This window comes from Mus pahari, chromosome 13 (assembly GCF_900095145.1).
Source record: "Mus pahari chromosome 13, PAHARI_EIJ_v1.1, whole genome shotgun sequence".
Lineage (NCBI taxonomy): Eukaryota > Metazoa > Chordata > Mammalia > Rodentia > Muridae > Mus > Mus pahari.
In genome coordinates this window covers 44,526,370-44,540,446 of record NC_034602.1, presented here as the reverse complement: position 1 = coordinate 44,540,446, position 14,077 = coordinate 44,526,370, and the positions used below count along the sequence as shown (strand labels likewise).

At 47.9% G+C, this 14,077-nt stretch overlaps 1 protein-coding gene across 3 annotated transcripts in view; it reads left to right on the top strand.

Annotated features, from left to right (window-relative positions):
* Positions 1-14,077, top strand: part of Ccdc149 (coiled-coil domain containing 149) — a 94,094-nt gene that overhangs the window by 52,174 nt on the left and 27,843 nt on the right. For all 3 annotated transcript variants that reach the window (XM_021211093.1, XM_029544906.1, XM_029544907.1), the window contains exons 5-6: positions 12,847-12,963; positions 13,760-13,932. In XM_021211093.1, coding sequence (XP_021066752.1) covers positions 12,847-12,963; positions 13,760-13,932 — 290 coding nt within the window. The remainder of the gene's footprint in view (positions 1-12,846; positions 12,964-13,759; positions 13,933-14,077) is intronic.

The following is a 14,077-nucleotide window of genomic DNA, read 5'->3' as shown; positions in this document are numbered from 1 at the left end:
AGAGAGAGAGAGAGAGAGAGAGAGAAAGGAAGGAAGGAAGGAAGGAAGGAAGGAAGGAAGGAAGGAAGGAAGGAAGGAAGAAAGGAAGGAAAGACCAGAAATGGGCTCCGGCAGGTTGGGTGTTGAGTGCCCTTATCAAGGGACTACTTACCTGTTTAGTAGAGTAAATTGGGTTTCTAGTTGTTCACAAGAGTCAGTATCACAGGAGCAGCTGACCCCTCTCTGCTGTCTCACTTCCTGTCTCCCCACGTGACCTCTTCTGCATCCACCATATTATACTGCAGCCACGAGGCCCTGTCTCTGTCAGGGTTTTATTGCTATGATGAAACATTTTGACTGAAGAAAAAAAAAGAACAGGTTGGGGAGGAAAAGGTTTATTTGGCTTATGCTTTCAGATCACAGTCCATTATTGGGGAAAGTCAGGACAAGAACTCAGGCAGAGCTGGAACCCAGAGGCAGGAGCTGACGCAGAGACCATGGAGGGTGCTACTTACTGATTTGCTTCCCATGGCTTGCTCAGCTTGCTTTCTTATAGAACCCAGGACCACCAGCCCAGGGATGGCACCACCCACAATGGCCTAGGTCCTCCCCCGTTGACCACTAATTGAGAAAATACCTCACAGCCGATCTCATAGAGGCATTTCTTCAGCGGAGGCTCTTTCCTCTCTGATGACTCTAAACTTGTGTTAAATTGACACACAAAACCAGCCAGTAGAGGCCCTCACTAGAAATCTTCTGAAGATGTGAGTCAAGAAAAACTCTTTACTCTATAAAGTACCTGGCCACAGGTATTCTGTTATTGCAATGGAAGATAGGGTTGGAGAAATGGCTTAGCAGTTAAGGGGACTTGTTGCCCACACTTGAGAACTGGTGTGCAGAGTCTGGCTTCCACTTAACAGGCCAGGTGTCCTGACTGTGTCTGTAACCCCAGCTCTGAGTAAGCGGCGAGGACAGAAAATTCCCTTGGCTAGATGTTTTCCAGCCTCGTGAAGAAAACTAGAGCTTTAAGTTCGTGGGGAGACCCTGTGTCAAAGGAAGAGGTGGAGCATGACTGAGGAGAACACCCAGCGCCTTCTTCTGTCCTCTAAAGAGTGTACATAGATGTCTATTTTAGCTCACAATCCCAGGGCATATAGTGTATTCATGCACACAGGTAAATAATTAAATAGATAAATGAAAATATTTTTAAATGGGCTAAATCCTCATTTATTCATTTTTGAGACAGGATTTCACTGTGTCGCCCTGGCTGGCCAGGAATTTGGATGCCGGTGACACTATCCTTGCCTTCACAGAGACCTGCTTTCCTCCTCTGAGGTTAAAGGTGTACACGGCCATCTTTTCCTTCCTGCCTACTGCAAAACAAATGAACAGTCTCTGTATTTAACATACGTTTGAAAAGCTCAGCTTTATTATTTGTGGTTGTGAAATAGGGATGAGAGAGAATGCCCGGAGAGGCATTAGCACCCCAGAAGCCCAGCAAGCTCCCAGTGGCTGACGTATCACATAGGCTCGAGGTTAAACGTCAGCTCTGGCAGTCCCTTCCTCCAGCAGTAACAGAGCACGGTCTTTCTAATAAAATGTGAGGTTGTTTTCTTTCAGCTCATAAAAATACAGGGTAGATTTGGGAGACCCCATAAGCCCAGTGAAATAGTTTGAAATGTGATTATTTTTGATTCATGCTTCTTTTTCAGTATTATATTATTTCCCTATTTCCTTTTGTTATTCTGAGCTTCGCCTGACTTTAACTTTTCTGACTACCTTTCTGCTTCATCAGCTTGTCATCTCTTGATCTTTTGCCTTTTTCTCTGTTTTCTCCCCCTGCCTCCGTGTGTGTGTGTGTGTGTGTGTGTGTGTGTGTGTGTGTGTTTGTGTGTGTGTGTATACACACATGTATATGTGAGTGCGTGCATGCATAGGTCAAAGATTGCTCTCGGGAATCTTCCTCCACCACTCTTGACCTTATCCTTTGAGGCAGGGTCTCTCAATCAAACCCTGAGAATGCTGATGTGTCCAGTCTCACTGGCTAGCTTGCTCTAGGGATGGCCTGTCTCCACCTTCTGAAGCTAGAATTCGAGGCAAGCCATTCTGCTCACCTGGCGTTTGTGTGGATTTGGAGACTCCAAGGCCCAGTTCTCCTGTTTGAGCAGCAGGGATTTAACCCTGAGCAATCCCCCCAGTCTTCTCTTTCTTTTTAAGCATTAGAAATTTCAGGAAGCAATGATGGCAATTGATACTTCAGGGGTAGCAAAGGTGACTGCTGTGTGTGTGTGTGTGTGTGTGTGTGTGTGTGTTCATGCCAGTGCTCTGCCCTTGCCTCCTTTGCACTAGCCATTATCTTAGTATTATGATTTGCATGTGTATGAGCATGTATCTAAGGTTTGGCTAGTGACTCATTCATGGCCTGTGGAGTAATCTGTCTGTTGAAAGGTAAACCAGGTCACTTCTCAGTATCTGGCTCCTCCTCTTAAAAAAATAAAACAACAAAACATGCCAGCAAAGCCCAGAATCGCTGTTCTTTGCATCTGAATGTTTGAGGCTGGCGTGGTCCCTCAAGTTATTTTCAGGTCCATGACCACCCTCCCCTCAGCCCACCTCCAGGCCTTGATGAGACTATTCATCTCATAGCAGCACTAGATTTCTTGAAACTGATGGCCCTGTTCAAAGGTGGCTGTTGTTGTTGTGTGATAGAGAATGGGTTTAACCTTTGAGGTGTGTGAGTGTGTGTGTGTGTGTGTGTGTGTGTGTGTGTGTGTATACATATGTATTTGTGTGTGTTTTGGTGGTGTGTTTTTGATGGTTGTTGTTCATTTTTCTTGTTTTGATTCATTACACCATGTATGGCTTCCGAATGCAGGCCGTGTCCTTGTCATCATGTGCCAGGTATCCATGGTCTGCCCCCTGCAGAATTTTCCAGCTACCATCTGGATATCGTCTTCTCATTCTGGTTTCAGCCTGTCTGCCATGCTGCCTTGTGCCATGGGAACTTTGCACCTACGAGGCCCTCTGAGGCCTCCTCCTTCACTCCCCTTTCTACCTGTTCCCAATCTAGGCCGATCAGGTGTTATCAGATCACGTGTTAGGTGCTGTCTTCACTCTCTGTATTTGGCTCTGTTCCTTGCCCTGACACTTGTGTCACCCTGTAACTCTAGGGGGCAGTGCTCAGAAGATGAGTGCTCGGTCCAAGCTTCAGCCCTCCATACTTAGTTCCCGACACAGAGTCATCCATAAAAACATGGAATGTATTGACTGAACGAGTGATGCCGAGAAGGGATAAAGAGAACCAAAGGAACAGCCAAGGCACTGGTGTGGTGGCTCAGAATCGTAGCACTTGGGAGTTCAGAGGTGGAGGAACTCAGGATCTTAGGCAAGATGGCAAGATGAGCGTGGGATGAAGGAGTGCAAGGAAGAGAGGAAGAAGCAATCAGAGCACAGAACTCCCCTTCCACATCACCAGCATAGGCCATGAGGAACTCAGAAACTGGAACAAAAGTTCTAGAAAAGCAAAATGTCCCAACAAGGGACAAACAGCATGTCCACCTGGGATCCCTTGGAAAGACCTGATAGGTGCAGGGGAGGAGGACAAACTCAGTGGCCAGAGGGTATCCATGACAACCCTGCTCATGGCCAGTCCCATTCCGCTCAGCATACTTACTGACTGGATATTTGCTGCTTGAAGACCAATCAGGGGCCAAGGGCAGTGTTTGCTGAATGAACCCCTGTGCCCTAATCTCCAAGTTGCCATTTCACCAGGGACCCTTCCCCAAACCACAGGAAGGCAGACTGTGGGTACTGAGGTGGCACGTGTGGGCACTGAGGTGACAGGAAATGACCTGCCTTGGATATTTTCAGAGAGACTCATTTTTCTATTTGTTTAGCTAGAGCTTTGGCACCCCACGCTCCATAAAGCACTTCCAAATGGCTTCCAGAGGGTTTGCAGCTATAGCAGCTCTGACAGCTTAGTATTTCCATAAGCTAGGGGGCAGGTGTCTTGTAACGTGTGTGTGATTAGGAGGGATGCTTGGATTCTATCACCACCCGACATCCCTCTGACTGGCGGCCAAGGGACCAAGAGTACCCTTAGATAAATACCAACCCAAAGCCCAAACTAGATGGGAGGCATGATAACTGAGACCCACCAGAAGCTGCCCCTTCCTCAAAATTTCAGTGTGTGTGTGTGTGTGTGTGTGTGTGTGTGTGTGTACATGCAGGTGTGTGGGTGCTTGCAGTTATATGTGTATGCTTACACTTGTTTGTGCATGTATTTGGAGGCTAGGGACCCATGTCACATGTTTCCTCAGTCACTTTCCTTTTATTTTATTTTATTGTTTTTGAGACAGGGTCTCTTACTGAATTTGGAAATTGCTGACTAACTGGCTAGCTAGCAAGCCCCAGCGATTCCCCTGTTTCTGCCTCCTCGGATTTGGGATTAAAATTTCAGTGTTTAAAGGTCAATGAGGACCCAGGGGAAGAAAACACCACCCATCCATCTCGGGAAATCCTTGCGGATGATGGTCACCCTTGCTGTCAGCTGAATTCTCTTATAGTAGGAAGAAGGGTGAGGGCAAGAGAAGGGGATCTTTGTGTACCTGAAAATCCAATAGTAAACTTGTAGAGGCTACCCGAGTCGTAAGATAGGAGCTGGCATCACCTCTCTGACAGAGAAAGCTTCCTGTGGAACTTGGCCAGCTTCCTTGGCCTCAGGACTGATGTCACCACAGACATCAAACCCCTGACTTAGTCAGAGTTGTTATTGCTGTGATGAAACACCATGACCAATGCAAGGTAGGGTTCGTTTGGCTCACACTTTCACATCACAAGTCATCATCCAAGAGAGTCAGAACAGGAGCTCAAGCAGGACGGAGGACAGCAACGTGCAGGCAGAGACTGGTGCAGAGGCCATGGAGGGGCGTTGTTTACTGGCTTGCTCCTCGGAGCTTGCTAAGCCTGCTTTCTTGTAGAACCCAGGACCACCAGCCTAGGGGTGATAAAACTCACAGTGGGCTGGGTCCTCCCCCATCAATCATTAAGAGAACCTTCTACAGGTTTGCTGACAGCCTGTTCTTATGGAGGCAGAGTCTCGACCCAAGTTCTCTTCTTTTGTACGGCTGTAGTTTGTGTCAAGTTGACATATAACTAGCACACTGCCGCAGAGATGGTATCTGCATTCTAGGCAGACAGTTGTCTTCCAGAAGATCTGCCTGAAGAGCAGCAATGGAGGCAATCCAGGAAGCCCTGTTCTTCAGGCATGCCCAGGCCCAAGTGTGTACTCCTGCTCTCTCTGCCAGTGTGTGAGTGATCTTAGGAAATTCGGTCATTTTTCTGGGGTCTCCAGGTTCTCATCTGTAAGCTGGCAATCAGTGGTGGCCAGGCTTTCTCTGTGTTTACCAGCATGTACCTGGCGACTTCCTGAGTTCTAGCAGCTGAAGTTATATTAGAGGCCGAGAAGCACAAGGTTCCTCACTAGGGAGCTTCAATGCTGATTGGGGAGACAGACAGAGAATAAAATGCATAAAGTCATCAGACAGTGTCTGGTGTGAGAAGATGAGGAAGCGGGATGACAAGATTTAATGACTGTGTGCTCAGTCCTTCTCACTGTGCTGTGAGTTCTCTGGATAGGAGCATGCTGCTGCTTTAACCTTTAACATGTTAGGAACCAGTGTTGCCTGAGTATGCCACCAGCAGTCACTGACTTCCCTCTTCTGGGCCCACTGTTTCCCAGGACCTTAGTGTGTGCACCAGGAGAGCCCATGGTCCAAATGAGAAGTGTGTCACGTGACACCTGGACCTCTGAGCTCAGCCAGGTGTGGCTAGCAGCAAGCATCATTTTTATGCTGGTTTCCAGAATGCATCCTATAAAAGAAGCACCTGTAAGAAGCACCCGCAGCAGCCATGCCCTTCCAGGCCCTCTGGGACAGTGACAGTGGAGCTGGCTCCCACGTACTTTTCATTCTGCTTCATGTTAGAGATCATAGCACTTGGCTGGTAGCAGACCTCAAACCAGCATGGCATGGGCAGAGGCGAGAACGCTTGCATTTTTTGCTGTCTGTGAGAAACGCAGGCTCTGCCTTTAGTAATAAGCTTTATATTTCACCAACTGGCAGTCCTAAATGCCTCTGTTTGTTCTGGCGTTGGCTGCATAAAACCACAAAGCCCTTCTGTGACTGCTGTTTGTTGGGTGTGGTTGGATGCATCCTGCAAAACAGTGAGGTCCAAGCCGTCAACCAATAAAGGCAGGCCAATGAGCAAGCAGCTGACCAATTAAAGTATACATCGTTTATTAAAAAATATATATAGAAAAGAAACAAAAGTGAAGTGTGTTCAGCTGTGGTTGTTTATCATGCCCCTGGATAAGAGCTGGGAAAGCTGTTTCTAGATGCTTCACCAAGGAGTCCTGTTTGAGTGACCTCCAGAAGGAGGATGCCCTAATGAGCCATTTGTGCTTGGAGCATAGCAGACCCTTGGCTTTGGTTTGAGACAGGGTCTTGTGTAGTCCATGGGTTTGGTTCATTCCACACATACACTCTGGGGATGGCACAAGAAACATTTGAGTCCCTCCTCTCATGGGACTTCAACTGTGGCAGAGCCAGCCAGTCAGTGAACAGACAAGTCCCCTTTCTAGGATCTGGGGAATGGAGTTTCATCATTGCATCTGTGACATATCAGTAGGATAATGTGCCTGTGCTCTGAGAGTTGAAGGAATATTGGCCAGAGCACCGTCTGGATATGTCAGTGATGCTAGTCAGGAAGGCTAGAGCATAAGGCTAGCTAAGTGTTGCTATGGGGCTTGGGGAAGTCCTGAACTCACACGCCCAGGGCACAGAGAACTGGAGGAAAGCAGACAGATATCTGGGGGATGCAGTACAAATGTCCTGAGGTGGGCATAAGCATAGGGTATTTTTGAGTATTATATTGGGAAGTTATAACACATGCCAGCTCAGAACACGCTCTGCAGAAGGGCATGCATTTTGCCTGAGCAAGGGTTGCATAGAACAGTAGTATTACAGTAGAAGATAAGCCTTTGACAGCCAGGACCAACCTCACCTCAGTCATTCCTAGGATTTGTGACTTAAACTAATGACCTTGTCTCTCCTTGTTTGTGTCCTCACCTGACTGGGCACTATCATGACCAGCTGGATACAGAGTGGATTTTCCCCAGGTTGACTATGTTTCAGCACCTCGGACAGCATCTGAACATGTACAGGGGTCACATAGACCTGGCCCCAGGCTGATCTTGCTCTCTGTAAAGAAGGGACATCAGGATCTGCCTCTGGGCTGTGAGGAGCATGGCAGGGGGACATCCCTGATCTGACAGTCATTTGGAGATCCCCATGGAGAGCCTGACACTGGGCTATGGACACTGAGCTCCTGGAGAGCTGATGTCAGGTGCCAAGTGGATGTGTGGAGAGAGGCAGGCATTAGTAGGCAGGGGGCCTGGGGAGGAATAGCATCAGCTGAGATGAGATGTCTAAGGAAGTCTTTAATCTGAGCCTTGAATGGGATGATAGAAGTGACTGTGGACAGCTCTATGGCTCGCTGTGCTAGGGGCAGAGAAAGTACAAACGCCCAGGGGCTGGGATGTATACCAGGAGCAGGCAAGATGGGGCAAGCACAGGCACAAGGTAGCAGTGATGGTATTGGGGCAGATCAGGAGGGTCATGTGGGCCACTTAGCCTCAGCAAGGGCTCTGCACCCATCTCAGTGCAGGAGAAAGCCACTTCGAGTACCTGTTGTGGGCAGGACGCTCTGAGCACATTGCTTCCCCAGCCCCAGTAAGGTGCTCATTAGCTAATAGGCACACTAGTGTGTGGATGACAGTTTCTTGAGACCCTAGAGTGGAGCACAAGCCCCATCATTTTGTTTCTAAGATGGGAGAGTGGAGCCATCATTTTTGGCTTTTTTGAGACAGCGTTTCTCTGTGTAGCCCTGTGTGTCCTGGAACTCACTCTGCCCATCGGGCGGCCTTGAACTCAGAGATCCACCTGCCTGTGTCTCCTGAGTGCTGGGATTAAAGGCATGCACTAGTGCACCTAGCAGATAAATCCTTCTTCATGGGCACTGTTGTATCTATAAGATCATGTTTATCTTCTTGTGTTCTAAATTCACAAGTCACGCGTGGCTTGGCAAGGTTAGGTGACTTTCTCAGCTAACAGCTGAGATTAGCGTTAGAATCTGAACACAGGTAACACTCAGAGCGCAGTGGCTCCACCCTGGCTGCCTCCCAGCACTCAGTGGACACAGTGGCTCCAGCAAATAATATGAGTTAGAGACCGTGGAAGGCCATGACAGGCGCAGCCTGGGGAGAGGTCAAAGAAGGACTGAACCTCTCTGACTCAGGGGCTAGAGGGACCTCACACAGGGCTAAGCCTGGTGGAGCCTGGGCAGCTGAAAAAGAACCTGGACCCTTCCTGCTTCACTGTTTTGTTCCCTGTCCCTCAGCGACATCTAAGCTGCAGCTGGGCCTCGTGCACCAGCCAAGGACTCATGTCTACGACTCATTCATAAACATTTATTTCTCTCTAAATCAGCAAATGGCGGTGTCCGTCGCTGACAGCGGGTGTTCACATAGCACAAGTCCTCTTGGCGCTGGGAGACGATCTGCGGTGTCCTGTGTGAGGTTAGCAAGTGTGGGGAGCATTGCTTAGTGTCACTGCCCAGGGTAGGAAGCCACATCTTCACGCTCTGTAGCAAGTTCTCTAGTCTGGGGCTTAGCTTCAGGCATCTCTGAAGACAGCAGTTTCCCTGGGGATTTGTTAGGACCTCTTGGATGGATGAAAGTGATGATGATGATGCAGTAATGGTGGTGGTGATGATGACATCACCATCATCATATAATAATATAACAATGGCAGCAATGATGGTGATGGTAGTAATCATCCGGCAAGAAGATGATGCTAGTTAAACACACACTTTCTCTACTCCTGGACTGAGTTAATGTCATAGAGAAGGACCACCCTCTGTTCTTCAGGGCTACATCTGTCTCTCATTAGCATGGGGAGAGGGACATGCTCAGATTACCTGGATGATCTTTAAATCGCACAAGCAGTCCTGGCCAAAGAGTTGCACGCATGTTTCCAAACGGTAGCATTGCTGATGACTGCAAACATTACGACTTCGAATTGATAGCTGGAAAAATGTAGTGTATTTGTGTACGTTGACTACACAATTGCAGCCACTCTCCACACAGGGGTGAGGCGAATTTTAGGATGACTTCTTTGCATCCCTCATCCTGTTTGCCTATGTGGCCCCTGACCCAGTGTGTCTCTTGGCTCTGCCTCCACTCTCCCATTTCATGCTGTACTCTCAGAGGGATGTTACAGAGGCCTGGAGAGGTCCAAACTCATCCTTGGGGAGGGACCCCAGAGCCCATAAGCTGTCCTTGTAGAAGACAAGCTTGATGTTCCTGGGCTCTCTGTTGCCACAGCAACAACCCCATCAAGCCCCTTCTGCTGACTGCATTTAAATTTCAGACCCAACAATCCAACTTGAGCCTCAATTTAAAAGTATTTCAACCAGTGCAGCCCTGCAATGTGGGAGCAATATTATCTGCACATTAAACACCAAATGATAGCTGACGTGTTGATTGACATTTAACCAGCATCCAGTGTGAAGATGGCTTTTTTTTTTTCCTATGGAGTCGGGCCTCACTAGGCATGTGCAATAATTAATTGGCACTAACAAACATAATCATATGACTCTAAATGAAGAGTGCAGTGGAGCTGGCTGTGACTGGAAAGTGAGGTTTCTTTATATCAAGTTCAGGCTGTCTCTCTAACGCGTTACGTGTCAGGGAAAGACTCTCTGGTGTTCAAGACACAGCCTGAATCTCCTGTGGCCTCCTGCCAAAAGCCTGCATGCCTGTGATCCAGCCTCTGAGGTTTGACAAATGCTGCTTCTTGGCTTTACTGTGTCTTCGGGATGTGCTTTTCAGAGTCCCGTTGTTTCAAGCCAAGTACCAGGTGACATGAAAGATGTTTCGCATTCGAGCTCTCGCTTGAACCGACCACTTCTGCTGCCCATGTGTTCCATGGGGCCACTGCAGTGCTGAGTGTGAGCCTACTGGACCACTGGGCCCAGGGGAGGTGGGGAGGTGCCTGCCAGCCACTGCCACTGCTGCTGTGCCAAGGCTCGTCCCAACTGTGTTTCCTATATGCTTCTATGTAATAGAAACCTGTTTTGTTTTTAAACAGAGGTAGTAAATTCATCAGCACTGAATTAACAGGTTCACTCATTCTTTAACTTGGAGTCAGAGGAAGCTGGACTAACTCACAGGTTTTTGCTGCAGTGCTCACTGCACCTCCTTCTTGAACTCAGGGACAGTAGACATCACACCAACACGTGTGTTGTCATCAGGTGACCTTTCCCACACTGCCAGTGGGAGTACAGGTTACTACAGCCACAGGAGGAAATGCTGTAGCACTTCAAATTATAAATAAATGAAACATATGTGCACCAAACTACTGCAGTTGCACTCCTGGGTATGTAGCCAAGGGGATGAAATCTGTATATCAAAAAGATGCCTGCATGACCATGTTCATTGATATGCTGTTCAGGCTAGCCACAGTACAGCGACAATCTAAGTGTCCCTCAATGGATCGAATAAGGAAGATATGGCACATGTATCCAGGGGGATACCGCTCTGCCTTCATAATGGATGAAATCCAGAAGACGTTATGTTAGCAAAACAAAACCAAAGGTGCAAGAAGACAATCACTACATCATGAATCTTAAAAAGAGTTTTCCCAGATATGTTGCACTGGTTAGTTTTTATTGTCAACTTGACACATCCTTTAATCACCTGGAAAGAAGGAAGCTCACCTGGAGAATTTCCTCGATCAGATTGTCCAGTGGCCACGTCTGTGAGAGACTGACTCGACTGATGTGGTGGAGGCGGGAGAGGGCACCATCCCTGTGCATGTGGGTCTGTGCTGCATACAATAGCTAGCTCAGCCTGGTCTAGGAGTGAGCCAATCAGCAGCCTTTCTTCAGGCCTTGATTGAGTTTCTGTCCTGATTTCCCTCCATGATGGGCTGTGACCTGGGAGTGTAAACCAAAACAAACCCTTCCCTCCCCAAGTTGCTTTTGGTTAGAGTTTTATCAGAGAAACAGAAAAGCAAACTAGGACAGAAATAGGAAACAGAACAGTGCTTGTCTGAGACTGGGGCGGGCATGGGAAGATAGAAGTTACCCTGCACAGAGTTTCAGTCCAGGGGAGGATTAAGCGCCATGCTTTCTGCATAGTAGGTGACTATGGTTAGCACCATGCATTGTGCATTTCAGAACAGTTAGATTTCAAAGATTTTCATGATAAATGATCAATGTGGAAGGTGAAGTGTGTATTAATTACCCTACTGTGACCACCATACAGTGTACATACGTGCATGGAAACACATTGAGTCCCACCCATATATGGATTCTATAAAACCATCAAAGAATAATAACAGTGTAAGCATTGGACACTAAGCCGGCCCTAGACAGACCATCCACCGTGTAAGGCGGAAGCAGAGAGGCTGAAGGTGGCGTTGTTGACCTCATCTGAGCCGTACCTCCGGCCCTGTTTCCCCACTCTGAGTGTTCAGCTGTCACACTGGAAGATCTTGAAGATGGATTTGGGGGGGGGCGGTAAAAATAAGTTGCACTGAGTAGAAACATCCATAAATACACAAGCTGTGAACCCTGGGGATGAACTTAGCACAGTCCATTAAAAGTCAGTTTTGCATATGAGGCTCCTCCCCCCCTTTGGTGGGTCTTGACCTGGGATACTCAGTAAGCCTCCTGGGATTCAACAGAGTAGTGAAGGGACCTTGCATCCTCTGCTTTTCTGCAGTTACCACTTCTTTCCAGTTCACCGCCGTCATAATTTCAATGAGGTAATTCTGCCTTAGCTTAAATGAAGTTTCTATCTCTCACCTGACTCAAATCCTTCAGAAGTGCTGAAGTTTAAACTTCTTGGCTCTACTGGTCACTGTTCTCATAAGGGTTAAGGGTCATGTAAGAGCAAGAAAGAGCATGTTCACAGTGAGCTGTGCTGGAGTGTCTTACCCATACGGTAGGGACAACCTGTCCCCGGGGCTTTAATGTGCATATGAGCCCATCCACATGCATCCATCAGGAGAAGTAGGTGAACCATTTTAGGATAAGCATATTGTGATGAGCCAGCATGGACGTTTGGAGAGCATGGGTTCGTCCTGGGATCTCTCCTGTAATTCCTGCTGTGGTCTTACCTGGGAGATTGGAGATTGGTGTGCATGGTGTTGTCACGCCCACACATGTTTGAGTACTTCATGTACTTGGTCACTTATTGTCTTATGAATAAGTTTTTAGTACACACTTTATCACAGTGCATACAAGGCCTGCGCTATCCAGTGCAATCTACTTATCTTTTTCTCAAGAGGCTAGTCCACATCGGGGCCATTCACAGACAGACAGGAATACTTACTGGACATTGAATAGCCTTTTTAAGGGTCCTGATAGCGTTGCCTAGTGGTTTAATGTGGGATATGCCTATTTTGGCAGATCCTTATCAGTACTAAAGGGTCATTTAGGATCCTTGCTAAGTTCTCACTGTCGCAGTGCCCTATAGCACATGCAACTTCCAGGATCAAGCCTGGGTACCCCTTACACTGCATGCGTGCACGTATGTGTCACCATGCACAAATTGTAACAAAAGTTCCTCTTTCTTAAAACTTCATAATATTGGCAGGCAGCTTGTCCTGTACTTTCAAGCAGTTCTTGCAAGAGTTCTTCCAGAAATTTCTTTCTGGAAATAGGACCTTGGGACTTGGGGGAATGTACTCATTCATATTCTTTCTCTCTTCCTTTGCCTTTTTCTGATAATGGAAACTGCAGCTGTTGAGGATGACGATTGCTAAACAAAGGCTCGGAGATGAAGAGATTGGCATGAGGCACTTTGCGGCCCATGAGCGGGAAGACTTGGTTGAGCAGCTGGAGCGGGCTAAGGAACAGGTGAATGCTGAACTCTGTTTTGGGTAGGGATGCCTGCATGTGGTCTCACCACAGGAAGCAGGGGACACATGCTCCTGCAGCCCTTCATAGCAGGAGGTAGGGCACATGTGCTACTGTGTCCTTGTCCAAGGGGAGGCCAGTGGGTAACAAGAGAGGGCTTGACTTCCTCAGTTCTTCTTAGGTTCGTGATGAGTGACTAACCCCTAGCTGGGTGGTATCCAGTACTGACTGTTGTTTTTCTGAGCCCACCAAGAGACTTGCTACCATTCAGTCACACAGACAGCAGGGAGGAAATGTGACAAACTGGCCTTTCATTTATGAGTTTCCACTAAGATGCTGAGTGATGCGTTTCAGAGTGCAGACACACACACATACACACACACACACACACACACACACACACACACACGCACACACACACACACGCCTGGAGAGCAGCTATAAGAATGGAGACTTTCTTTCTCTTCTCTTGCTAGCTGGCCACCAGATGCCCAGGTTTGAGTGGCTTGGCACCACATGCATTTGTAAGACTCTAGGGTCAGCTTGCCATTTCCATGCCTGTGAACAAGGGCAATGTGCAAGGGTTAGAGATCAGGCTCATGCACCCCACCCATGATAAGTATCTGGCTGGAAAGTGTCCCCTCGCTCCACCCTTACCCAGCCTGCAATACAATGTGGTGTGGTGCACAATACACTCTAGCACTTGAATAGTACCCATAAGCCTCCAAGCCAGCCCATCATGTGGACATTGCATCCCTAGTCATTAACATCCCTGTGGACATTCCTTGGATTTCAGATAGAGTCCTTAGAGCATGACCTACAGGCCTCAGTGGATGAACTCCAGGATGTTAAGGAAGAGCGGGCTTCCTACCAGGACAAAGTGGACAGGCTGAACCAGGAGCTCAACCACATCCTGGGTGGTCATGAGAACCGTATTATCGATGTGGATGCACTGTGCATGGAGAACAGGCAAGTGCCAAGCATCCCAGGGAGACTGTGTGTGTGTGTGTGTGTGTGTGTGTGTGTGTGTGTGTGTCTGTAGGGGGGGCGGTCCCTGAAACCCTGCCTACAATTGAAATATCTGCATTTGGGATAAAAGCATGTCACAACCCCA